This window comes from Eulemur rufifrons, chromosome 29 (genome assembly GCF_041146395.1).
Source record: "Eulemur rufifrons isolate Redbay chromosome 29, OSU_ERuf_1, whole genome shotgun sequence".
Taxonomy (NCBI): Eukaryota; Metazoa; Chordata; class Mammalia; order Primates; family Lemuridae; genus Eulemur; species Eulemur rufifrons.
The window spans coordinates 19,879,443-19,904,901 of NC_091011.1; the positions used below are offsets into that span (position 1 = coordinate 19,879,443).

Here is a 25,459-nt window from a genome sequence, read left to right on the forward strand (position 1 = left end):
GAAAATTGTTAGCATAGAAGTGCTAAAAATTGCAGAATGTGCCAAAATAGCGGCTTCAAGATTTGTTTTCCCCAACCTCAAGATTAACCCTATAGCCAGAATTCCCAGTGGAATAAAGATGGAGGAATTAGTTAACTTTTTTTTGAAGGAGTCAGAATTGTGAAGAAGAGGAAAGTGGGTTAAAACAGGGAAGAAAAAAATTAAAACACTTCCTCCAAATGTTCTGCTAAGTGATATGTTCTTTCTTTTCACAAATATGTGAGTGCTGCCATAGGCTCTGTGGGGGAAAGAAGACTATTAGGCGTGGATCCTTCTCTGATGCACTGGCTAGAGTGGAAGAAAACGTTCCTTGTAAAAATAAGCAAATTACCGGTGAGTAGGTGGTTAAGTATCATTAAGGAAGGAACAGAGAGATCTCTGCCCTCAAGGAACTGGTTATGATTCTATAGCTTTTGAAAATCAATGAGGCTTTTGTTTTCAGGGATCTTTTTAAACAAGACTCAGTGTAGGTTTATGCTGAGAGCTTCTAGAAGATTTGTCCCATGGCATTTCCCATCATCCTTTAGACGTGGGTGATCTAAAAGGACATTAGACAATTCAAAAGCCACAAAAGTGTCTTTCTCAGATGCAGTAAGTCCACTTCTGTAAATTTTCCCTAAATAATTAATACAGAATGCTCACAAAGATTTAATTGTGAGAATGTCCATTGCAGATCACTGAAAATTAGCCTAAAATTGGGGGAAAAAAAGTAAAAAGCCAGCAGTAGGAATTTATCTACATAATGGAACAATCATCTCAGCAGTGTATGGAGAATGAACAAACCACAGCCTGCCAAGATAATAGGTCGTTAGGCAAGAGCACGGCACTGTGGAGGAAGCATTCTCAAAGCAGAGGAACGGTAGACAGACGAGATTTGTTGTCTAAACTCCTCAGTTCTCAAGGGAAGTAAAAGTGTGGAAGACAAGCTATGTCAGAGACTGCTGCTTAACTCTATTCTCTCATTCTTCCTTAGGAAAATCAATCTCCTTTATTCTGGCCAGTGGGCCCAGGTTGAAAAATAAATAAATAAATGAATGAAAACATTTCCCAGCCTTTTCTTCAGAGACTGCTAATGCGATGAGAGGAACAATTAATGGGTGGGAATTCTAGGAATGCCAATTAAGAGGAGGGAAAATAGCTGACATGAGCTCCTCTGTCCTTCCTTCCCTCTTCCTTCCATTCAACCTGATGGTAGGAGTTCTAGCAGCCATCTTGAACCAGAAACCATGCCTATCTTGAGGATGAAAGTCTTTTGATAGGGTAGAAACTTAGTGGAGTATGGGACCCTAAAGATAAGGAAACACAGTATGAGCCCTGGATTACCTACCTCTGGACTTCACATAAAATAAAAGTAAATCCTTATAAACTTGAGCTGGCATTATCTGGATTTTATGCATGCGTAGCTGAATCTAATTCCAACTAAATTCATCAACAAAATAAATAAAAAGCCAAATGGAAATCAAAGTGATCTTCAAAGAATCACTCAGGGTTACTGGTCTGTAAGTAGGAAGCTGTTTTGAAGATGTGGGTCGTGATGAACAATATTATTTAATGATGAACATTAGTATTGCCTTACCTAACAATGTCTGTTAGCACTTACTTTTCTCCCTCAGGAAAGCCAGGTAGAACACCCCCGAATTTAGTCTTCCAAATATTTGTGTCATTGATGATGTCAGTTGAAACTCATGATTTAAGAATATAGAAGAGGAAAGACTTTCCCTCTACCCTCCTAGATTTTATGGCTGGGTCCATGAAATAAACTGACAATAGGCAGATTAATAGGAGAAAATGTATACAGATTTATTACTTTTTAATATTATGTGTATGGGGCATCAAGAAAAAATGGATACCCCTAAAATTGGTGAGATTTGAGAGCTTATACATTGTCTTAATAGGGGAATGGAAGAGGTGATGTAGGCCATTTAGGAGAAAGTAAATGATTATGTTTTAGAAAACATAAATGCATCCTTAGAAGAATAGGTGGGAGATAGAATAGTTTAGATTTCTAGTCTCCTCTCCTCTGATAACTGTCAATCTTCCCTGGTTAATAAAACCCCCAGGGAGAGAATTTATGACAACTGTGTTCCTTTTGGAGGATCTGTCTTTAGGTAGGTAAGAGGGGTTCAGAGAAAGCCTCTCTCTGCATTTGCTATTTTTCAAGTGCTTTTGGCTCAAAATAATCAATATACCAAAGCAGCATATTTGGGGATGGAATGTCCTGAACTCTTTCAAGAATGTTGTATGAAAAGTTTGGTTACCATTTGAACCAACACTCGAGAGCCAAAGACACATCTAAACAATGTTAATTGTCCGGAATAAAAGAGCAAAGTGAATGAGGAGGATTGCAATGAAATTTAGGCCTGTTGAAGAACTTTCACTCTTCAGCAAGTTACTCGAAGGGGTTTAAATTAATCATTTTTACAATGAATGAAGCAACACAGCAGTAGCATTCACAACTGGCATTTACTGAACAATAATGTGCTTCTCACTGTAGTAGGCACTTCACATGTATTATCTTATTTAATCCGTTCCACAACTCTAAGAGTTATCCCCATTTTTTTGATTGGGATATTTATATTCAGAGAAATTGTTAGTTTTCCAAAGCCACAGAGCTAGGTAGTAGAATTGCTGAGATTCAAACTCAAGTCTGAATAACCTAAAACACTGGCAAAGCAAAATGTTCATCCAAAGAGGCAAATTTGTGGAATTTTTTGTGTATTTTAAAGAGTGACTTAGTACATTCATTTATAGACTAAGCATTCTTATGTGTATGAAGAAGTATCTCAGTGATGTTTTGATTTTCATTTCCCTAATGACTTAAACTATTGAGCATCTTGTCATATGCTTATTGGTCATTTGTATATCTTCTTTGGAAAAATGTGAGAATTAAGTCTCTATGTAAGGATTAAATGAGATAATCCACATAAAGCATTTAGCACAAAGCCTGGTACATGGTAAGCCCCTCATAGAGTTTAGCTTCTATTATTGTGGCCCTGTTTGCTAGTCACTTTCCCTGTCACCCTACTTTGGCTACCCAGCACAATGGCCACACTGAATTACATCATCTCTGCAATACACATCTGTGGATACCTTGCTTCCTGAACACATCCTTCTCTACTTCTAGTTCTGTGGTTCAGGTGCTCTCATGATACCTACCTTATACCTTTGTGAAGGCCTCTGATTCCTTGGCCTTTTACTGTCTCTGTGTCTTTCTGATTGCTCCTGCTTTCATTTCTTTCTTTAGCTATGGTCTCTGAGGTCCAACACTTGCTTTGCCTTTGACAACAAGGTTAATTTTCTTGCCTTACTGTGTTCCCAGGTTACCTGCAAAACCTGGCCATGGATTAATTTCCATATGTGTTTTCTTATTTCCTTCCCCTTGGGTGGCTTTTGCAATAACCCAGATAAAAGGCAGTAATGGTCTGAACAAAGCTAGCAGGAAGTAAAGCCTGAACTTCTTAGCAAGGACTATGAAGCTCCTCTTATCACCGCCCTCCACCCGCAACTCCGGCTACTGCTACCTCTCCTCTGGCACCTCTGTCCCCCAGCTGCGTTCCACCCAACCTGATGCACCCAGCACTTTCCATCTGTTGTGGGCTGAATGTTTGTGCTGCTCTCAAATTCATATGTTGAATCCCTAACCCCCCAATGTGACTGTATTTGAAGACAGGACTTTTATGGAGGTAATTAAGGTTAAATGAGATTTTGAGTAGACCCTGATTAGATAGGATTGGTGTCCTTGTAAGAAAAGACACCAAAGAGCTCACCATTTCTGTCTCTGTGCAGAGGCATTAAGGAAAGGCCAAAGGAGGACACAGCGAGGAGGCGCCTTCTGCAGCCCAGGACGGGAGGCCTCCACCATAACCCGATCCTGCTGGCGCCCTAGTGTTGGACTTCCAGCCCCCAGGACTATGAGGAAGTACGTTTCTGTTGTCTAAACCACCCAGCCTATCGTATTTTGTCATGGCAGTTTCTCATCATAAAATATCTCCCTTCTTGATGCCAAGAGGAAAACACCTATAAAACCACAGCTATATTTATGTAAGCATATTAGCATTACAGGGAAACACTAATAATAACAGCATCTTTATGTGAGAACAACTCATCCATGCTAATCTTAAGCCAGCGGCCTCTGTTTTAATATCATTTTACAGGACCAGTATCTTGTCAGTGTTTTTATTTCCTCCTCATATAGAGAAACTCAAAATATGGTCTCCTGATGGAAGAATTCTGGTGATGAGCAGATATGAGTATGTGCTGACTTTGACTTTTCTCCTCAATCTAGATGGTCATCTCATAATCATGAAAAGTATCAGGTTGGGCTTTCTATCCTTTGGAAAATTTCCTTTATATTTTCATTCCCACTTTTAGGGTCTCTGAGGCATATCATGGTTCATATTTCTAAAAAAACTATAATAAAAAAACTGCAGAAGAAAGCCCTAACATAACATCTTCTTTGAACAGAGTGAATTTTAAAACTTTTTCAAACGTGATTTTTCTAAACCTTTGTACATGTTAGGATTCCCAACTCCTTGCCCCCAATTCCCACAACTCACCCCAGAAGATTACTATTCCACCTCACAAACTAAAGGCGGGATTCATACTTTAGCGGTGGTCTAGACTTTTATGTGGCATAAGCTTTTCAAATTCTGCTTTTTGAATTTTATATAGCAGTGGTTATAAAAAAGTGACCCTTCAGCCAAATCTGCTCTGCATGTGTGGTTTGTTTCATCAGCCCAGCGTCTGACACAAACTGAGTGTGGATGTCTTCAGGCAGGGCATTCATTCTCTAGTTTATCTCGGTTTTCATTTCGCTTGTCTCTTCCCGGTGGCTCTTTCACACATTTGCATCACCTGCTTGATTCCTGGAGGCATTTGAAATTGCAACCCCAGCTCTGTATTGATGTGATGTGTTTTGTAAGTAAACTTTTCATTAAATAAACTACATAGAGAAAAGTGCACAAAATCATGAGCATATAATTTGTCGAATTCTTACAAGGAGAATATAGCCAAATAACTACGAGAAAAATCAATAAATAGAACATGACTAGGTTTAGAAGCTAGTAATATTGGTGTTCCCTTCAAAGCAAGTGCTCAGACACTGGTTAGGCTACAGGTGATGCCAAAAAGCACAGTGAATACATGAATTTTTGGTATCAGTATATAGCTTCATTTGCTATCTTTCAGTTTGTGTTTTCTTGTTTCATTATTTTTTAATCACTTTAATATTCTTTAGCTTTCCTTTTAATTTTAACTTTTCTACATCATTATATTTAAGGTATACATTTTCTATAAATAGAATATCTCTCTTAACTTGCTAATAATATAACTTTTCATAATTTGGGGAGATTATCCCAGAGATTTCAACACACTTCTGTGACATTACAATATAATAGAAATTAGTACTTTTACTACATCCAGACAATCAAGGACTTTAATGTCTTTAACTCCTCAAACCTCTTTATTTTGTTTTATTGTCATGTGTATTTTTTCTTTTTGTTTTAAATTTTATTTTTATTTCAGCATATTATGGGGGTATAAAAGTTTAGGTTACGTACATTGCCCTTCCCCCCAACCCCGAATCAGAGCTTCAAGAGTGTTCATCCCCTAGATGGTGTGCATCGCACTCATTATGTATGTATGCACCCATCCCCTCCCCCCACATCTGCCCGATTCCTGATTAATGTTATTCCTAAATAACATTAATCAATGTTATTTAATTAATGTTATTCCTAAATAACATTAGGTGATGAGCAGTGAAAGCAATTTGGTAGTGAATACTTGTGGTGCTTATTTTTCCATTCTTGGGTTACTGTAAATTTTTTATAAAAAATTTCAAACATATGTAAAAGTAGAGAGAATTGTATAAGAAATATAAAGAACCCCACTTTGGGGTTCCTTAGGAGGATCACTTGAGGCCAGGAGTTCAAGAACAGCTTAGACAACATAGTGAGACCCTGTCTCTAAAAAAAATTTTTTTAGAAGAAATACAAAGAGCACAGTGGACTTACTACTAAGCTCCAACAATTATCAATATCAATTATCAATATCAATCCAGCAATATCAATTTTGTCACATCTATATCTCTACCTTTCCCCATGCTCAAATTATTTTGAAGTAAAACCAAAACATGTTATCAGTTTACCTGCAAACATTTCAGTATGTACCCTTAAAAAATAAAGACTCCTTTTGAGCATAAAATACACTGTGAGTTAACACAGATACTTCCATTTCAAATTCAAGATTATGGGGATTTTAATTAATTTCATCATTTCCATGTGTTTTAATTTCCTGTGTTTGTTTGTTTGTTAATCGTGTTGCCCTTCATGGTGCTTTATAAATTTGTGGTTTGATATCTTTCAAGAGTTTGGAAAAATCATTGGCCATTATATCTTTTTTTTTCATTTTATTTTCTTTATTTTTATTTATTTTTGTTAATGAATATAAACTTTATTACATCAAAGAATACATATAAAGATGAAAACAGTTTTAGTCATTTTTCCATATGTTTTTATCGACTTACAATAAACACAGAACTGAAATCTATGCATTGTCTTAGTACAAAATTGGTAGGTTTTGTTGGTTGTTCTTTCTTCTGTATTTTTAACTTGTGCATTTTAAAATTGATTTCAAAGCACTAATAGTGATGTAAATGCTTAAGCAAAAATGATATTACATTATACAGAAGTGCAGACATCTCTTTGACATGCTAATTCCAATACCTTTGGATATATACTCAGAAGGGGGATTACGAGATTATATGATACTTCCATTTTTATTTTTTTGAGAAACCTCCACACTGTTTTCCAAAATGCTTGCATTAATACTAATTTACATTCTCACCAACAGTGTGCAAGAGTTCTCTTTTCTTCACATCCCCACCAATACTTGTTATTATTATTATTTTTTTTTTTGATAATAGCCATTTTAACAGGTAAGAGATGATATCTCATTGGGGTTTTAATTTTCACTTCCCTGATGATTAGGAATGTTTGACTTTTTAAATATATCTGTCAGCCATTCATATCTCTTCTTTTGAGAAATGTCTCTTCAGATCTTTTGCCCATTTTTATTTATTTTTTATTTCAGCATATTATGGGGGCAAAAATGTTTAGGTTACATATATTGCCTTTGCCTCGCCATTATATCTTTAAATATTGTTTCTGTCCACTCTGTCTTATCTCCTCTGGGAGTCCTTAAAAAGGATTCCATATGCTTCTAATTTTTCCTCCTATATCTTCTGTCTTTTTGTTTTTCTGTGCTTCAGTCTGATTATTTTCTTCTGACCTATTTTCTGGTTCAACAAATGTCTTCTTTGGCTATGTTTAATTTGCTGCTATATTCAACTACTGTATTTTCAGCTTTAGTTATTTGATAATTTTCAGTTTCTAAATTTTTTGTTTTATTCCCTTCTAGGACATTCAATCTTTCATCTTATTTTTCAGTTCATAAATGGATCAGTAACATTTGCAAATCCTGTGTCTGATAACTCTAATAGCTGGATCTCTTGTGCAACTCTATTAATCTTTTTTTCTTCTTGTTTTTGGTCAATTCTTATCTTTTTGAATTCCTGGTTATTTTTTAATCAAGTGTTGGGCATTGGTCATGAAAAATCATAGTTAATTTGGTACTATTGATAATGCAATCTTCACCCAAGGAGGAATTACTTTTGCCCTGACAGACAGTTTGGGTACATGCAGAGATAGATCTGACTCCATTCAGGGTTTAAGCTATAGTTTAGTCTTTGTGAGGGATGATCTATTTTCAGTTCACTCATACTTGTAGGTTATATCTCTTCAGTAGTCCCAACAGAAAATCAGGAGTCTTTACCAAAGCTACTATGGCTTGGCAGATTAATCGTTGCCCCGTTAGTTCAATGAGACTACCAAAAGCTCTACTCAGGCTTTCAGCCTTCCAGCCTCTTCTTTTAAATCAGTTAATGCTTTGAGGGAATAATAGTGTCAAATAATGTATTTAACTCCTGAATTTCTCTACTCTATGGCATCTTGACCCCCCAAGTCTTAGTTGTTTTGGTAGCTATATGACACTTTCTAATGAATATTTAAATTTTGTCCAGATTTTCCAATTACTGTATTATAGATAGGAGTATTGGTCTTAAATGAATGAGTTTAAAATTTTTGAAAGCTGATCAGGTAATATATTCTTAAGCTATCACCGTGTATCTTACAGTTTTATACAATTCAGACTAGTTTATTTAGCTATGGCACATGTAAATAGAAATACAAGAATGTATGTTTGTTTGTCTGTTTATCATTGTTATTGGTTCCAGGGTTCTTTTTTAGGGAGCAACTTCCTTTGTTAAAAAAAAACAAACAAACAGTGTGACATTTGTTTTTTGGAATATATGGGGTCCCCAAGTTCATGGTTTGGTAGGAATAAAAACCAAATCAATCAAACAAACAAAAAAAGCAAATAAAAACTAAAAGATCCTTAGTACAAGATAATAAACCTTTAGAAGAGAGAGAAAGTAGGAAAGTAAAGACAAGACACAAGGCTGGAGCAAGGTAATATTGAGAAATTTCTGGTGGCAACTAAATGGTTTGAGAATATGAAATAATCGATTTTAAGTCATATTTGCCTTTCTACAAAATAGTATGTTTATGTTGCCTGAAATATTCAGAAAAGTTTTTTAAACATATAAAGTAATGTTTCTGTGGATGCTTTTAAAGAAAATAAAGAAAAAGAGGGCTGGGTGTCTTGTTAGAGACACCATGGAACAAAAATAAAAGATGAACTAAGGAAGAAGAGATGCCCATGAGAGACAGCAGGAGTTACTGGAGATAGGAAACAAGAATATAAAATGATAAATAAGAAAATAAGGCCCAGAAAGTTTGAGGAAATCTTGAGGAGGACATAGATGTAGGATAGGACACTCAAACCCAATTTATATAAATCTCAAAGAATAGGATCCCGTAGTAATGCTTGAGTAATTGTTGTTTACAAACTCAAGACTCAGATGTTATTCTCACCTCCCCTATCAAAGCATCTTCAATCATGGTGAAAGGTGTATGGAAGAAATTTTAATATTAATATATAAGAAGTTCAATTTCAGACCCTTGAGCTTTAATCCTAGACCTTTGGTAATGCTTTTCTTACTGAGGATTCTTCTTCACTTGAAATGCTTCTGACCTGCCTCCTTGGGATTTCCAGAAGGAATCAACAAATACAAACAAACTGTCTAGAACATTCATGAGAACATAAGCCCAGGTTGATACAGCAGACTATGACTTAGAATAGAACACACAACGTTTCTCTCTGATGATAGATGGTGCAATTTCAATTATTAATTTATTGATTATTTGTGGCAAAACTTTAGATTCCAAGCTGATATCCTTTCCACCTCTAAATCCTTACACTCTAAAAGAACACATGGTTCCACAGAATGTGGGTTACAGCACTACAACCAAAGAAATATAAAGAAAGTAGGCTATGATATCCTCATCCAAAGATTTTGCATCTCAGCATTTGCTAGATAATACTAATTATCTTCTATTCCTACAATCATAGGAGTGAAAAATGGGGCTCCTGTTTGTAGGAAAGATTAAAGGAGCCTTTCGCCATCACAAGTTCCACCTCTGTGACTCAAGCTCCTCTTACTTTCTTCATAATTTTCAATGTGCCTTTGATTTTCACCCTGGGCACTGCAGCCCAGTGCAAGCAGATGGGCTTGCTTCACTTTGTTAAATAGAAAAAGGGGGATTTCAGGTTATTCTGAACTAAAATAAAATCTTAAGCCTCCCAGCCAGTTGACTGGACCTCCTCTTGGCCAAGGAGACCCCAGACTTAAAACTAAGTTGCCAAGGAGAAGGGAGATCATACACACCTCATTATCTACTCTTTATAGCAAAATACTCATCTACTCTTTATAACAAAATACTATTAATAAATCATTAACAAGCCCAAGGCCATGCAAGACAAAGCTTAAACCACACCTGTAGGCCATCAGTTTACTATAGGTCACTTGAGTTTTGGTAAACGTCCCCAGTGGCTTGTCTCTGATTAACAGACAGCCTTATTTTAACTTAAAACATTCCAAGCCTTTAGACAAAGCTTCATTTCTTTAACCAATTATTAATATGAATCAAAGAATCTTTAAATCCACCTATAGCCTATAAGCCCCCACTTGGAGATATCCCACCTTTTCAGGCCAAACCAATGAATTCCTTCCACATACTGACTTATTATATAATCTTACATGTAATTCCTGTCTCCATGAATGTATAAAATCAAACCATAAGCCAGCTACCATGGGCACATTTTCTCAGAACCTCTTGAAAACATGTGCTCTGGGCTCATCAGTCACACACTCAGCTCAGAATAAGCCTCTTTAAATTATTTCACAGAGTTTGAGTTTCTTTCCATTAACATCACCAACAATGTATGGCTAAGGTTCTCTTGTAAGTTACAGTGTCATTTTTTTTTCATATTGTGGCTCCAGACTAAATTCCCAAGAATACCACTGTCATTACTGCAAATAAGATGATAGTACAGGTTGAAATGTACCAAACAGCCCTTTCTGAAAGTCATCTACCGTCTCTCCTTGTAGGCACTTAACACTTTTTTTTTAATTTTTGCATTTTTCCTATGGTTTGATCCAAATTAAACTAACATAAGAGCCATCTTGCTCCCAGAGCTCAGGCTTCCAAGCCTGGCTTATGCAGGACCCTCTGTGAATCCCATTTGCCCACTTTCTTCTCTGTCCTGTAGAACAGGACTCTCTCCCTGGTTTGTTTTCCTTTTTCGTTTGAACATGGGCTCTACCAATTTGGCCTCTATCCATCCCTGGGGGAGTCTTTCTTTCACAGATCATTTTCTTTCTGGGTACTATCTCCACCTTTCCTCCTCTAGGTATGTTGTGCTCACATTCCTGAAATGGTCATTTCCAAAGTCCACATTTAAGCATCCTCATCCTGGAGATTATTTTATTTCATTATACTACCCTAGCAGTGGTATTACACAGCATTTGCATTTCAAAGGCAATTTTTGCAGGCTTTAATCTGCAAAGTATTTGAGATTTCACATTTATTATTGAATAGAGATAATTCTGGTGCATTTTCTCCAATGTCTTCCTTAAGCACATAATATGAGATGATATAGTAGTGTCACCTTAGTGAACTGTGGAGGTTGCTGTGTTTAAGAGTGAAACCATAGCAAACCCTTTGGTGGTGCTGATAATGGTATTTCCATCAGTGTAGTGAGTTATTTTTATAATGGAACCTTGCAGACATTGAGATGTGTTAAATATGCCAGAGGAAATATTCAAACATGAGTTTATATCCCTACAGAAATTATTCCCAAATTTGATCAAGCCTTTGGACTGCTTGTGTTACATTTCTATTGGTAAAATAATTCAAAGCAGGAAGCCATAGAAATGGGAGCACAGCTTCCTCCTTTTCCAGTGACTTACCTGTGATGGCCAGCTGAGTCACAAAGAAGGTCATTCTTGACTTCCTCTTCCTTCTCCACGTGGAGAACAGCACGACAGAGTTTCCAACAATGGTGAAAACAAAGAGGACCCACAGAGTTATCAACTGCTCAGTCTGTAAGAAAACAGAGCAACATAACACTAGGATATCAGTAAGGACCAGGGCACTTTACAGAATGCGTGTCCCAGGCTTTGGTGCAGGGCTGTGTTCCTTCTGGTCCCATTTCCCCACCTTTCAAAGCTGTACTCTCAAGATAACAATGATAAAATGGTCCTCATGTACACCAGCAGCAAAGTAAACTGATGCACTCTTTAAAAAAAGTCTATTTGGAGATTTTTATTAGCCAAGAGACTAAAAACAAAAAAGTTGTTTTGGCCAAGTAATTTTAACTCTGTGTAAGAGTTCAAGGTGTGGAAAAACAATACTATAATCACAAAGATGTGTATATTTATTGTAAAAATAAATTAGAAATTGTTTAAAGATAACAGGATAGTTAAGCAAATAAAGCACTTTAATTCAGTGAACTATTGTGTAGCTATTAACAATGATGGTTATAAAGACTGTGTAGAAACATTAAAAATACTTATAGTGGTAAGTGGGAAAACATGATAAAATTCTATATTGGGTATGATCACAACTCTGCAAATTTATACCCACAAGAAAAGACTGAAGTACATTAAAATGTTAAGAGTGGTTACCTGAGGGTAGTGTGATTATGGATTCTCTTTTCTCTTTTTCTTTTGACATAATTTCATAAGGTACCAATAATAAAGTTTTGCTGAATAATGTTGCTATGGTTTGGATGTGTTCCCTAAAGTTCATGTGCTGAAAATCTAATCCCCAATGCAATGGTGTTGAGGTGGAACCTTTGAGAGGTGATTGAATGGATTAATTCACCTCATGGCAGAGCCATCATGAATGGATTAATGTCATTATTCTGAGAGTGGGTTAGTTGTTGCAGGAGTGGGTTCCTGATAAAAGGAAGAGTCAAAGGTCTTTACCCAACATATGCTACTGGCACACTCCTAAGAGGGAGTACTAAAAATGTCCCATCTAAACAAAAGAAAATCCAAAACCAAGAAGCAACAGCTTCTCCAGATAAAAAGGAATCAATACAAAAACTCTGAAAGTAAGAAAAATCAGAGTGAAAGGACTGCCCCCCAGCAAAGGATCACACCAGCTCTCTAGCAATGGATCCCAACCAAAATGAAACTGCTGAAATGACAGATAAATAATTCCAAATACGAATTGTAAGAAAGCTCAATGAGATCCAAGAGAAAATGGAAAACCAACTCCCAACTTAAAGAAACCAGAAAAATAATTCAGGAAATAAATGAAAAACTTACTAAAGAGATAGACATATTTAAAAAAAATTCAACTTCTCTAAATGAAAAATTCATTTAGGGAAATAAAAAACACAGTGAAAAGTTTTAAGAATAGACTCAACCAAGCAGAAGAAAGAATATCAGAATTTGAGGACAGCTCTTTCAGATTAACCAAGTTAGTAAAACATAAAGAACAAAGAATCCAGGTGAATAAAACAAAGTATATGATAAATATGGGATTATTATATTATTATTATCATCATCAGGCTGGACAAAGTCAATGTGAAGGAGGAACTCCTATGACCTGTGAGGTGAAAACATCAAGTAACTTACAAAAGGAAACCCATCAGACTAACAGCAGACTTCTCAACAGGAATCTTACAAGCCAAGAAGGAATGGGGTCCTATTGTTAGACTCCTTAAACAGAAGAACTGTCAGCCAAGAATTTTATATCCTACAAAACTAAGTTTCATAAATGAAGAAGAAATAAAATCTTTCTTTCTCAGATAAGCAAATACTAAGAGAATTTGTCACCACTACCTGCCCTACACTGAATGCTTAAAAGTGTTCTACACATGGAACACAATAATCAATGCCCACCAGTGTAAAAACACCCCAAAGTTAAAGCTCACAGTCCTTATAAAACAATAACACAAAGGAGAGAACAAAGTAACTAGGTAACACTCAAAATCATGACCAGAACAATATCTCATATATCAATACTATTAATAACATTCAATGTAAAGGGTCTTAATGCCCCCATTTAAAAAGTGTAGATTGGATAAATGGATAAAAAACACAACCTAAATGTATGCTGTCTCCAAGAAACCTATTTAACTAACAAAGATTCTCATAGACTCAAGGTAAAGGAGTGGGAAAAAAATATTCCATGCAAATGGAAGCCAAAAATGAGTAGAAGTAGCTATTATTATAATAAATAAACTTTAAATCAACAATGGTAAAAAAAAAAAAAAGACAAAAATGATCACTAATATGATACAGGGAGAAATTTCACAAGAAGATATAACAATCCTAAGTATTTATGCACCTAACACTGGAGGTCCCAGATTTATAAAACAAATACTACTAGATCTAAGGAAAGAAATAAACAGCAACATCATAATAGCTGGGTCTTCAACTGACAGAACTAGACACATCACAAGGCAGAAGATCAACGAAGAAACAATGGACCTAAACAAGACTCCAGGACAAATGAACCTAACAGATATTTATAGAACATTCTATCCAAAAAGCACAGAATATACATTCTTCTTATCAGCACATGGGACAGTTTCAAAGATAGATCATGTGTTAGACCACAAACCAAGTCCCAGAAAATTTAGAAAAATTAAAATCATACCCTGTATCTTCTCAGACCACAGTGGAATAAAACTAAAAATCAATTCCAAGAGGAACTCTTAAAAATCCATAAATACATGGAAATTAAACAATTTGCTGCTGAACAATCCTTGAGTTAACGATGAAATCAATATGGAAATCAAAAAAGAATTTTGAAGTGAGAGACAAAGATAACACAGACTTCCAAAATTTATGGGATACAGTAAAAGTAGTGCTGGGGAAAAGTTCATAGCCAGTGCTTTCTTGGACTAGTCCGTTTTCTTAGGAGTTTGAGGTAAATCTGCTTTGGGCTGATAGGTGCAAGGAGCTCTGTAAACAGTTGGGATCTGTCATCCTTAGGATTGGCTCATGGTCCCTAGGGAAGGCTGAGTAAATCCTGTGAAATCAGGCCCCCTCCACTCTCTCTGGAGGTTTCTATTAGAAGAGAATTGCACATTCTCTTCATAGGTTTCAGGAAGCTTCCAGATGCAGGAAGTTCCCACTGTTGCTTTCTGGGGTCTTCCTAAGAGCTATGTTTACTTATCTATTTATGAATTTATCCAACATCTATAATTGTCTACTATGTGCTAGACACAGGGTAAAGTGTTGGTGCTATATCAGAGAACAAAACATGTAGAGGGTATAAGTTATACTCAGTCAAGTTTAAATTCTGTTTCATCAAATAGTATAAGAGTCACTAAGTATGAAAATACTTTAGCTGCAGGCTTGTTTATTCACAGCATTCTCATGTGCACATGCGCACACACACACACACACAAATATACTCAAATCCCAGGGTAACAGGGGAATTGGGAGAGTTACAGTAATGGGGATTGAGGAAACAATTTCAGAGGAGTCGGAACATCACAACCAGGTGAGCTGAATAGAAGAAAAGGAGATAGGCTTTGAGGCCAGACTGACTTGGACTCAGAGTCTCTGCTGCTTGCTAGAGATGTGATTGGTCATAAGTAATAACCTCTCTGATCTTCTCATTTATAAAATAAGAATTAAAAACAAAACCTATATCTGGATAGTTGTGGTAGGTAGATAAGATGATGAAGGTGGAGATTTTTAGCTCAGTGCCTGATACATAGTAGGCACGCAATGAAAACTGGTTTATCTCCTTCCTTAGTGGTGTGGACTACCTACCTACAAACATCTGAGGAGTAATAAATAACTCACAACCTCTTCAGAATGATGCTTGAATTCACTCTGTTCATCCTATTTTCAGTACAGATCTACTGGAATTTCACCTAACAAGGACTCCACCTATTTTACCTACCCTCCACCCCCCCACCCCCATCCCACAGTACTGTTGGTGTCTCAACACTATTGGCGAATCTATTGCAGAATATAGTTAGAGATTAAATGCCCCCTAGTGGTCATGTGAGGCTAAAACCCCAGCCGGATGCTCAAATAGTTGAAATAGTAAGTGTATTTAAGATGTTTCAATAGCTAAAGACTGGGGTGTTCTCAGCTCAGTTACATGGTTGCTGTCATATGACTGGTTGTCTTTCAACCTCAGGTTGCTCAGGCTGTGCAGTGACATCAACACTCCCCAGATTCCAAGAATTGCAAACTGGGATTTAGAGAGATGAACTGCAGTGTTCTCTTCATGATGCTGGTGCTGCCACAGGGCTAATACCTGGGATGTGGCGCCCATGGTCCATGCTTCCAGAACTGAAAGGATGTCCATGAGGGAGGGACTAGGTCTGGGTCACTGCTCCAAGCTTAACATCTGTCTGGTCCACAGAAAGTGCTTGATACATATCAGTTGCATGGCTAGTTGATACATGGTTGATGGCAAGTGCAAGAGTATTTATAGGGATCATTCAAATGAAAAGGTCATTTGAAATGGGAAATACAGGACTTTCAGTTACTCTAGTGGAATCTGGATAAGTCAGGCTTGTCTGGAGTGGAAGATATGACTTATCCAGATCCAAAGAATGATAATCTTCTTTTCCAATGAGATCCCAGAAACTGGAAGACAAAAAGTCTAAGTATCTTTAACAATCGTACCGTGAATGGGAATGAAATTATTTGAGTGAATCACATTAATCCAGCACTTGGCTTACTTGGTTTGTAATGTATAGTAGGTGAGCAATAAATGTTTGTTGTTGATCAACTGTCAGGTGCTAAGCATCGTTTGAGAAGCTTTACATATTGCTCACTTAACCATCACAACCTGACCAATGAGCCGTCACTGTCTTCAGTCTTACTGGTAAGGAAATGAGGCTCAGAGAAGTTACTCATCTGGGTCACTGGCTTATAAGTGATGCGTGAGATTTGAACATAGCTTTGCTTGACTGAAAAGTCCATGCCTTGCTTACTGTAGTGGTTTTCTGCTCAAGTTTTGGTTCAGAGAAAGTGAATTTGCTTCATTTACTTTCAATTTTCAAGTGGGAAACAAATCTTCATTTTCCTTCTGAGCCAGAACTTGTCTGAAGCTGGGTTTCCATGACTTGGTCAGATTCATGACTGTCTCTCCCAGGACTGAGTGTAAAGTTAATGCATTGGATGAACGGGTGGACACCAGAGCAACATGTAGCTTCCACACAACAGTAGTCACAGATGTCACACAAGATGTAGCTACATCATCACTCCTGGGGGTCACCGGACTTTCTGTGCCCTTTATATTTTCAGAATTTGTTTTATGAATGTTGTTATTTATGTGATACTGAAGAGGAATATCTCAAACACAGGAAGGAACTAATATCAAGACAGGGAATATCAAGTAGCTATTCCAAGACAGGGAATGAAGTCTCAGAAAAAAGATTCAGCATCAGTTCTCAGTGAACAGGCAGAGAAGTTCTGTCCTGTTACTAGATCTGTGTGGCTTCTATCATTCCAGCACCCAGGCTCTTAGGCCTACTCAAAGCCTCAAGCCTCATTAATCTGCTCCAGGGGGGTGGGGAACAGCAAAAGCAAAGAACTGGGATTTCTAATTCAATTGAGGATGAGTCATGGTGCAACACAGAGATGCACACGCACATACACACAGGGGCACACAATTTTAAGTGAAACAGGTAGGAACAGATGGCAAAGCAATGGATTCCTGACGCTGCTCAGTTAGACTTGGAGATGGAGACACATTACTACATTACTGCTCTGGTGACCTCAGAGCAGTAACTGAAAAGTTGGGAACCTGTCATTTAGGAGCTTGTCCCAGCTTCTCCCCATGTCTCACTCCACCTGCTGCTTCAGAACCACTGCCAGGTGGTTAACAGCCAGCCAAGGTCAACAAGGAAGCCCAGAGGTAGGACTGGGCCAGCACAGGAGGGCCCACCTTCCTCCTTCCCCACTGCCATTTTCTTCAAATGATGCCCTTTTTGAAATCCTACCCCCCCAACTCCTGTAACCCAGCAGGGAGATACCCTTGCAAATACAGTTGAATCATTGTCATCACAATCACTGTTCTGCATTCACCTTTTCTAACTATTTTACCTACAGCCATGGCTATTCTATCTTGGATTACCCAAGGTAGTCTTTTCTAACACTGGATTATGAAAACATGTATGACAAGACTTGAGTTAATCATGATTACAAAAAATAAGAAACCTGTATAAAGCTACATATAAAGGTTGATGTTAATGCAAAGTTTACTACCTTGGTAAGGCTTCTCATAGCCTTAGCCCCAACAGGAGTCCAGGGCAGGGATGGAACTGGCACCCTCTGCAGTGCCTCTGGACCTGCCTAGGGGCTGGCAGGACAAGCTGATGGGGCCTCCTGAGTGAAGAACAGAGAACATGGTTGGAGCTGCAGTTGAAGTTAAGCCTGCTGAGGTGAAGATGGTTCCAACAAGTTGAGGACCAAGAGTCATTCTGTGAACTCTTATGTAGTGTGTCAGAGGGAGAAGCATTTACCCTGAAGGGAGAGTCTTGGCATGTGCATGTTGGTGTAGAAATGATACTCAGGCCAAAAGTGGGAAACTCTCCTGGAAATCATGGAACTGTGGACATGGTTATAGTGGTTTCTAGGCTGTATAATCAAGTTCAAAGAACATGTTTTGAGAATCTAGTAACAAAATTCGACATACTTTGGGGACATAAGGAAGGCTAAGGCAAGGAGTTCAGAGTCTGATGGTAGAGGAAACTATGTAAGTACCAAAATATTCAATGTGAATGTCTATGATAGAAATGTAGAATCCCAAGGTAGAGCTTGGGGAGGGGCAGGTTGTAGTTGGCGAAGAGGTGTATCTCAGAGAAACTGATATGTGAGCTGAGTCTGAACAAATGAGTAGAAGTAGCCAAGCTAAGAAGTAGGGTGCCTGGCATTAGTGTGAGTGAAGTTGGAGGGTGAAAACTACAGGTTAGTGGGGACAGATAGTGGCCATCCAGGCCCATTAGGTATGGTACCAGTAGAGAAGGGTTTATGATGGGAAACTGGGGATTGATCCTGTAAACCAAACCACTTATTTAAAAAATGGGACAAGGTCACCATCCAGAGTTAAAAGAACTTGCTGCCAAACGGAAAGATTCTTGTCTATCTGAGGTCTTCTTCAATTGTCTTCATTGCCTGAATTGCCTGTGTGCTGTCTCTCAATGCGCCGTCGCAGGTGACAGAACATAATGTTAGCACCTTCAGACTGGGATTGAGCAGGAAAGCCATTCAATGGACCTTGGATTATTGCCTAACACATTATTTCTTAATTTAGTCTTCAGGACATGTTGAATAACTGCATTAGCCATTTCTGCTCTGGCTGGAAATGGTAAGTTATTGTTCTGGAATGTTTTATCATCAGTGCCATGGGTCAGAGATCATGTTTTATTAACAATGTGAATCTCCCTCTGCCTAATTGTTCTCATTGCAATCAGGGCTTGGCAGGTGAGACTGCATTTGCATTATTACTGCCTGATTCAGCTTTTTGGTTACTAGTGAATCTGCAGATCTCACCAGAAACAGAAACACTAGTGCTCTGCATTCATTTTAAAATTCTTTCTTGGATCACAAGAGGACTTCCAGATTAACCACAAATAAGATGTATTGAAAACTTTGAAACAATTAAATTCTGGGATTCCATCTGAATTCCCATAATATACCAAACCACAGATGTTAGAAATCATCTGAAAACACTCTGGGCTTCAAATCTATGCAGTAATTAATATTTGCTGAGTAAACGAATGAAGTGTCTGCTATGTACCAAGGAACTAAGATTAACATTTAAATTGCTATTTAAGCTCTAGACTCTTGAAATATGGAAAACTGACATCTGGATAACTTAGGTCCAAATTTCTACAATGTAGTAGAAAACAAAGTGATTACCATGTAATAAAAATACCAAGGAGGTATTATTCCTGATGATCCACATAATTAAAAAAAAGAAACCTGCAGGAATTTGTTTTCTGTCCTGGAGGGCATAAGAAAGAGCGTGTGAGAACGTTCCCCTGGGAGCCCACCTCAGCTCAGACTCTGATATTTCCAGTCCGTCCAGGAGACTCTAGATCAAATAGCTGAAAGAAAGCAGAAAGAGTTGACACACGGAAGAGCAGAAGCAGATGTAAGGATCTGGAGCTGAACATCCTGGGAGGTGAGAATGGGTAGGGGAGAGAAGCATGAGAGGGGTGCAGTAGGAGTATTCCTGGGAGAACATCCTAAATTGCTACTCTTGGAAATTTCGTTTTCTGTGCAACTAAGTTGGGTGGCTGGTCAGCAAGATTTAAAAAGCTAATGAGTTGGTGTGCACTCAATTCATACAGCTGGTCATCTGCTTTGGTTTCATTTGTCTTCTCCTTCCCTCGCCTGCATTTCTGGGCCCCTTATGTGCTGTCTGGATTGTGCAAGCCCTCCCACCCCCCCTGCCTGGGGTCAGACATTCCCTCTTCCAGCTCTCATCAGTCATTCTGCGGGAGTCTAGCTGAGGTCTGCAGATGCAGCCCCCTGCCTGACTCGGAGTATTATGCTGATCCTGGTCTCCTGGATTTTGGTGGAGCCCTGGTTACCCCAGCAGAGGCCAGTCCCCTGGGCCAGGTTGATGCTCTAGCCTGATGCCCGCCTCTGTCTAATCCATCTTCCTGCTCTTGTCCACTTGACATGGAAGTCCATGCACACTCAATACTTCAGTCCATCCCAGTGATGGTAGAAAAACAGCAGTTGATTGGAAAAATGGGTTTTCCCCAAAATAGATAATTCACATGTTGTATGTCTAATCCAGGAACCACTACCAAGATCTCAATTGGTGTTTAAGGCATGAAAAAATGATAAGGGTCAGGGGAGTTGATATGAGAGACAGGAGAAAGAAATGAAATGGGAAAACTGAGTCTGGGTTCCTATTTTTGGACTATTAACTATCGTGTGAACTCATCCTTTCTGAGCCTCACTTTTCCTCTGTCTCAGAGTTTTAGGACTTGTAGTAGATGGTTACTGAGCACCAATATCGCTTGCCTTTCCCAGAGGGAGAATTATATTTTTCTGCCCTATTGATGTCAGACTTGACCATGAACTTATTTTGGCCAATGAGTTGTGAGTGGTAGTGATATGTGTCATTTCTGGGAAGAAGATATGAGAGCCAGGGCAGGTTTTGTTATTCTCTCTCTCTTTCTCTTTCCTCTCCTGACTCTGGTATAGGGGAAGCCTGTATTGAGACAGAGCCTCCCTTAATTAGCCTGAATCCCTGAGAGAACAGAACAAGCCAAGGCCCAGTGTTAACCTATGATGGACATGGGACATGAGCAGGAAATAAACACTAATGCATAATGGTTTTAACTCATGGAGAATACCCAGTTATTCGTCACCTCAGCATAACCTAACTTAACCTGATTAATGAGGTAGTAAATCAAATAATCAATGGAGAAGACTGAGTGGCTGCACAGAGCTAGCATTCAATAAATTATTTTAAGTTTTATTTTAGGCCAATAGTTTCTGTGTTCTTGAATACCCTTTGCACGTTTATATAACTGAGGCCAAAAATTCTCAAATGGGACTAAATGTATTGGAAAGGGAATCAAATGTATTCTTGGTCAAAAGAATATCTCCTATTTGCATGGATTGCTATCTGTTACCAAGGGTTATAGTCTACCATAGTAGACAAAAGAAGGGAAACCTACATTTGAGCACTCACAATATTTCTTTCCATTTTTTTTTATCAAACCGTGATATGACATTCCTTGAACAAACACTTGGATTCAGTCTCTGTATGTGAGTGGAATTCTGAGTGCTGTGGGGAGACCTCTTGTCTGATGCAGAGGCCTGAGTGAATTGTGGTTCCAGCCCCGCAGAAGAGTTGTAGCTTCTTCAAGGAGCTGGAAGAATCCTCTAGACCCCATATGACCTTCACTATGTCATGCCCAGGGAGCCCAGGAGAGTAAGAGTTTATTTACATTAGGCAAAGACCTCTTTTAATATGCAAATAGCCATGGAAAGTTAGGGGGACCAAGGTGAGAGACAGCTGCAGGATGGAATTAGTTTACTCAGAATGGTTTTTATGCTAACACTTGGAATTGGTTTATCAAGGAAAAAAGTTAAGATGAAATAAAAAGGGAACTGGGGAAAAGAGAAGAAAATTTTTTAAAAAACACAGCATGCAAGGTCTCAGCTGAATGCCCTGGCAGAGGAGGTGGGGAGAGTGCCTTGTGAGAGGGCAGGGAATCTTCATCTGGGCTCTTATGAATTGTGTTGAGGTTATGTTGCTTTTTATTCCTCTACAACCTCCTACTCCTGTCTGTAGGAGAACTTTCTTTTTCTTTCCAAAAATGGAACTCAGAAGGGGGAAGAGTCCCAGGAAGTTTCTGCTTTATTCACCTTTAGCAATGGGTGACTAGTCTGGGCGGGTGGAGAATCTGAGAAGGTGAAGAATCTGGGAGCGTGGAGTAGCTGAGAAGACGGAGAGTCTGGAAAGATGAAGAATCTGGGTGGGTGGAGAGCCTGGGAGTGTGGAGAACCTGGCTGGATAGAGAAGCTGTGAGGCTGACGTTTGAGAGGGAGGAGTATCAGTCCTCTACCTCCCTCCCGCTCTGGGCTCTGCGAGGCCCCTCACAGGGGATGAGTGAACAGAACTCCTCCATGTCTATCTCCCTTCCTCTCTCTCCCACAACTTTGCCCCCCACATGAGAAGTGGCTACCCTCCTACTTCCCCATCCAGGGAGGGTAGTTGTCATTTTTCTGCACCCACAGCAGAGCTGCCTGGGACCAGAGCAGCTGTGTGATGTGTTCAGGTTCTCACACCCTCATACTGGCTGCTGGGTCCAGAGCCCGTGTCTCTAACTCACACTTATTTTGGTTGCTTTAAACTCTTAGGAAAGGATGAGATTCCTTATGCTTTTTGAAAGAGAATAAAAAATGTTCCGTTGGATTAAATAATCCAAATAACCTAATGTTTGGGTAGTTTGTGGTTTGTTTTTTTTTTTTTTAGTTTTTTGAGGGCTTTTAGTATTTTTTCATAAAATTACAAAAACAAATGGCATTGTTATTATCTAGACTATGGATAATCATCTGAAAATGTAAGGTCCTTGTCTTTAGGGTGTGGGAGAGACTTTCTTTTTCTTGATTACTCAGAAACGTAAAATCTAGTGTTAATCAATGTTTGTAAGAATCTATTTAACTCCTTTGTAATCTAGGTAACAACAGCACAAGAAACATGGGCAGAGTCAGCCTCTGCACTTCCCATATAACTGAAATGTTCATTTGACTTTCCGTGGGCCACTTTTTAAGGCCTTAGCTTAAAATACTCTTAACATTGTATTACACTTAGTATTCATATCAGTTAAGAAAATATTCAGCTTAAAATAAAAGAAAGTCCACTCAATAATGGCTTAAACAAATAATTAATTTTTCTCATATAAAAAGAAATCTGACGGTGGATTTCTGCTAACCTCAGTTCGCTGAGGTTGCCTTGGCTTTTCTCTTGTGGTCACAAAATAGCTGTGGTAGCACCATGCATTGAGTCTGAGTTCAAACGGAAAAAAAGATGGGAATGAAAATGCCATCTACGTCTTTCTCCTTTCATCAGCAAAGGAAATACCTTTATCAGAAATCTCAGAGACTTCCAGTTAAGTCTCCCAAACTGTGCTACCTTTAACTGCAAGGGAGACTAGGACAGTCAGTATTTAGCTGGGAAGGTGAGAAAGGGATTAGGATCAACTAACTTTTGAGCCAAGCAAACAGCATCACTGGTTATTAAGAATCCGTTCTCTCTCCTTTTCCCGTCTTCAGGCTCATCTAGTGCCTCCTTTCACTAATCCCATTGACGTTTTCTAAAATTCAGTAGCATTGTCATTATTCTTTATGGGTACTAAATAACATATGGTGAAGATTCATGGTGAATGACTTGTGGTTGATGAGTACTTGTAAAGTGGAAAATGTTCTTAGAACTGTGTCCTGAATTCTTTGTCAATTTATGCCTATCTGAGTGCTAAGTCCATAACAAGATTCATTCACTCTCACGACTCTGTGAGGGTCTAGTCTGGGCCAGACACGGTTGTTGGAACTGGGAACACAGCAGTGAAACAAGGTGAAGCTCCTGTCTTCATGGAACGTAATTTCTAAAAACTATGAGATAGACAACACATGCATAACCATATCATATGCCGTGTAAGTGTGATAAGGAAAGGTAGATCCTGATGGAGGATAGAGAGTGATGATGGGACTGTTGCCATTCTTGACGGTCAGATCATAGAAGACCATTGAGAAAGTGACAGTTGAGCAGGGACCCAAGTGAGGCCTTCATCACTCTGCCCGTTTTGAGCTACACTTGTTGCTCTTGGAGTTTTATCCGTCTTTAATTATGTACTAATCACTTCTAAATCTACATCTCATTTCAGTTTTGGGGCTTCAACTATACTCTCACTATGCTGTCACTTGAGATCTACAATTTTAAGTGAAACATGCTTTGTTGAAAAATTAAACTCATGATATAAATCCCTATTTAATCATTTTTTTAATTAAGGTATAATTTATAAAGAGAAAAATCCACCCTTTTAATGCACCATTCTTTGAGTTTTGACAAATGTAACCATCATTACAATTAAGACATAGAATAGGTCCACCATTCAAAAAGATTTCCCTGTGCCCTTTGGTAGTCACCCTGTCCTCTTTGCCCAGCTCATGGCAATCATTGATCTGTTTTTCATTGTTAGAGTTTTGCGTTTTTAAGAATATAATACTACTGAAATCATTATGATAAATAACAACTGAGTCTGGCTCCTTTCACTTAGCATAATGCATTTGAAATTCATCCATGCTGTTGTATAATCTGGAAGTATATTTCTTTTTCATTGCTGAATAATATTCCATTGTACGGATGTACCAATTTCTTTATCCATATTCCAGCTGAGAAATGTTTGTGTTTTTTTTTCTTTTCAGTTTTTGGCAATTTCAAATGAAGCCTCAATAAGGATTCATGTACAGCCTTTTGTGTTTTATTTCCCTTGGGCAAATATCTAGGAGTAGGATTTCTAGGTTGTATAGTAAATGTATGTTTAATTTTATAAGAAAATAGCAAATAGCTTTCCAAAATGTCTTTACCATTTTACCTTGCCATCAACAATGTATAATTGTTCTAGTACCTCCATATTCTTGCTGGTACTTGGCATTATCAGTATTTTTTTTTTTATTTTAGCCATTCTAATAAATGTATGGTGGCATCTCATTATGGTTTTATTTAGCATTTCTCTAGTGACTAATGAGGCCGAGCATCTTTTCATGTGCTTATCCGCCATCTGTGTATGTTCAAATCCTTTGCTATTTTTAAAAATTGGGTAGATTGCTTTCTTTTTATTGAGGTTTAAGAAGTTTTATATGTTTGGATACAAATTCTTTATTAGATATGGGATTTATAGATATTTTCTCCTAGTATGGAATTTACCTTTTTATTCTCTTAATAGCATCTTTCAAAGAACAGAAGTTCTTAATTTTAAAGAAATCCAATTTATCAAAATTCTCCTTTATGGATTGTGCTTTTAGTGGTGTATGTAAGAAACTTTTGTCTAATCCATGATCACAAAGACTTTCTTCTATATTTTCTTTATATTGGATTTGTTGTTAGGTTTATGGTCCATTTGGGATTAATTTTTATAGGGTGGAAGGTATAGATTGGAGTTCACTTTTTACATGTGACTATCCACTTGTTCCAGCACCATTTTTCCTTTGCTCTATTAAATTGCCTTTGTACTTTTGTCAAAAATCAATTGACCATATATGTTTGGGGCTATTTCTGGGCTCTGTCTTCTCTTCCATTGATCTGGACATCTGTCCTCTCCTCGATACTACCTGTAGGTTTATAGTAAGTCTGTAGAGCAGGTAGTGTGAGTTTTCCAACTTTATTCTTTTTCAGAATTATTGCAGCTATTCAATTTCCTTTGTCTTTCCATGTAAATT

General features: G+C 38.0%; 1 protein-coding gene across 3 annotated transcripts in view; it reads right to left on the reverse strand.

The window, feature by feature from the left end:
* The window catches only part of NPSR1 (neuropeptide S receptor 1), a 176,582-nt gene that overhangs the window by 140,760 nt on the left and 10,363 nt on the right, over nucleotides 1-25,459 (reverse strand). For all 3 annotated transcript variants that reach the window (XM_069462013.1, XM_069462011.1, XM_069462012.1), the window contains exon 2: nucleotides 11,468-11,600. In XM_069462013.1, the coding sequence (XP_069318114.1) occupies nucleotides 11,468-11,600 (133 nt within the window). The remainder of the gene's footprint in view (nucleotides 1-11,467; nucleotides 11,601-25,459) is intronic.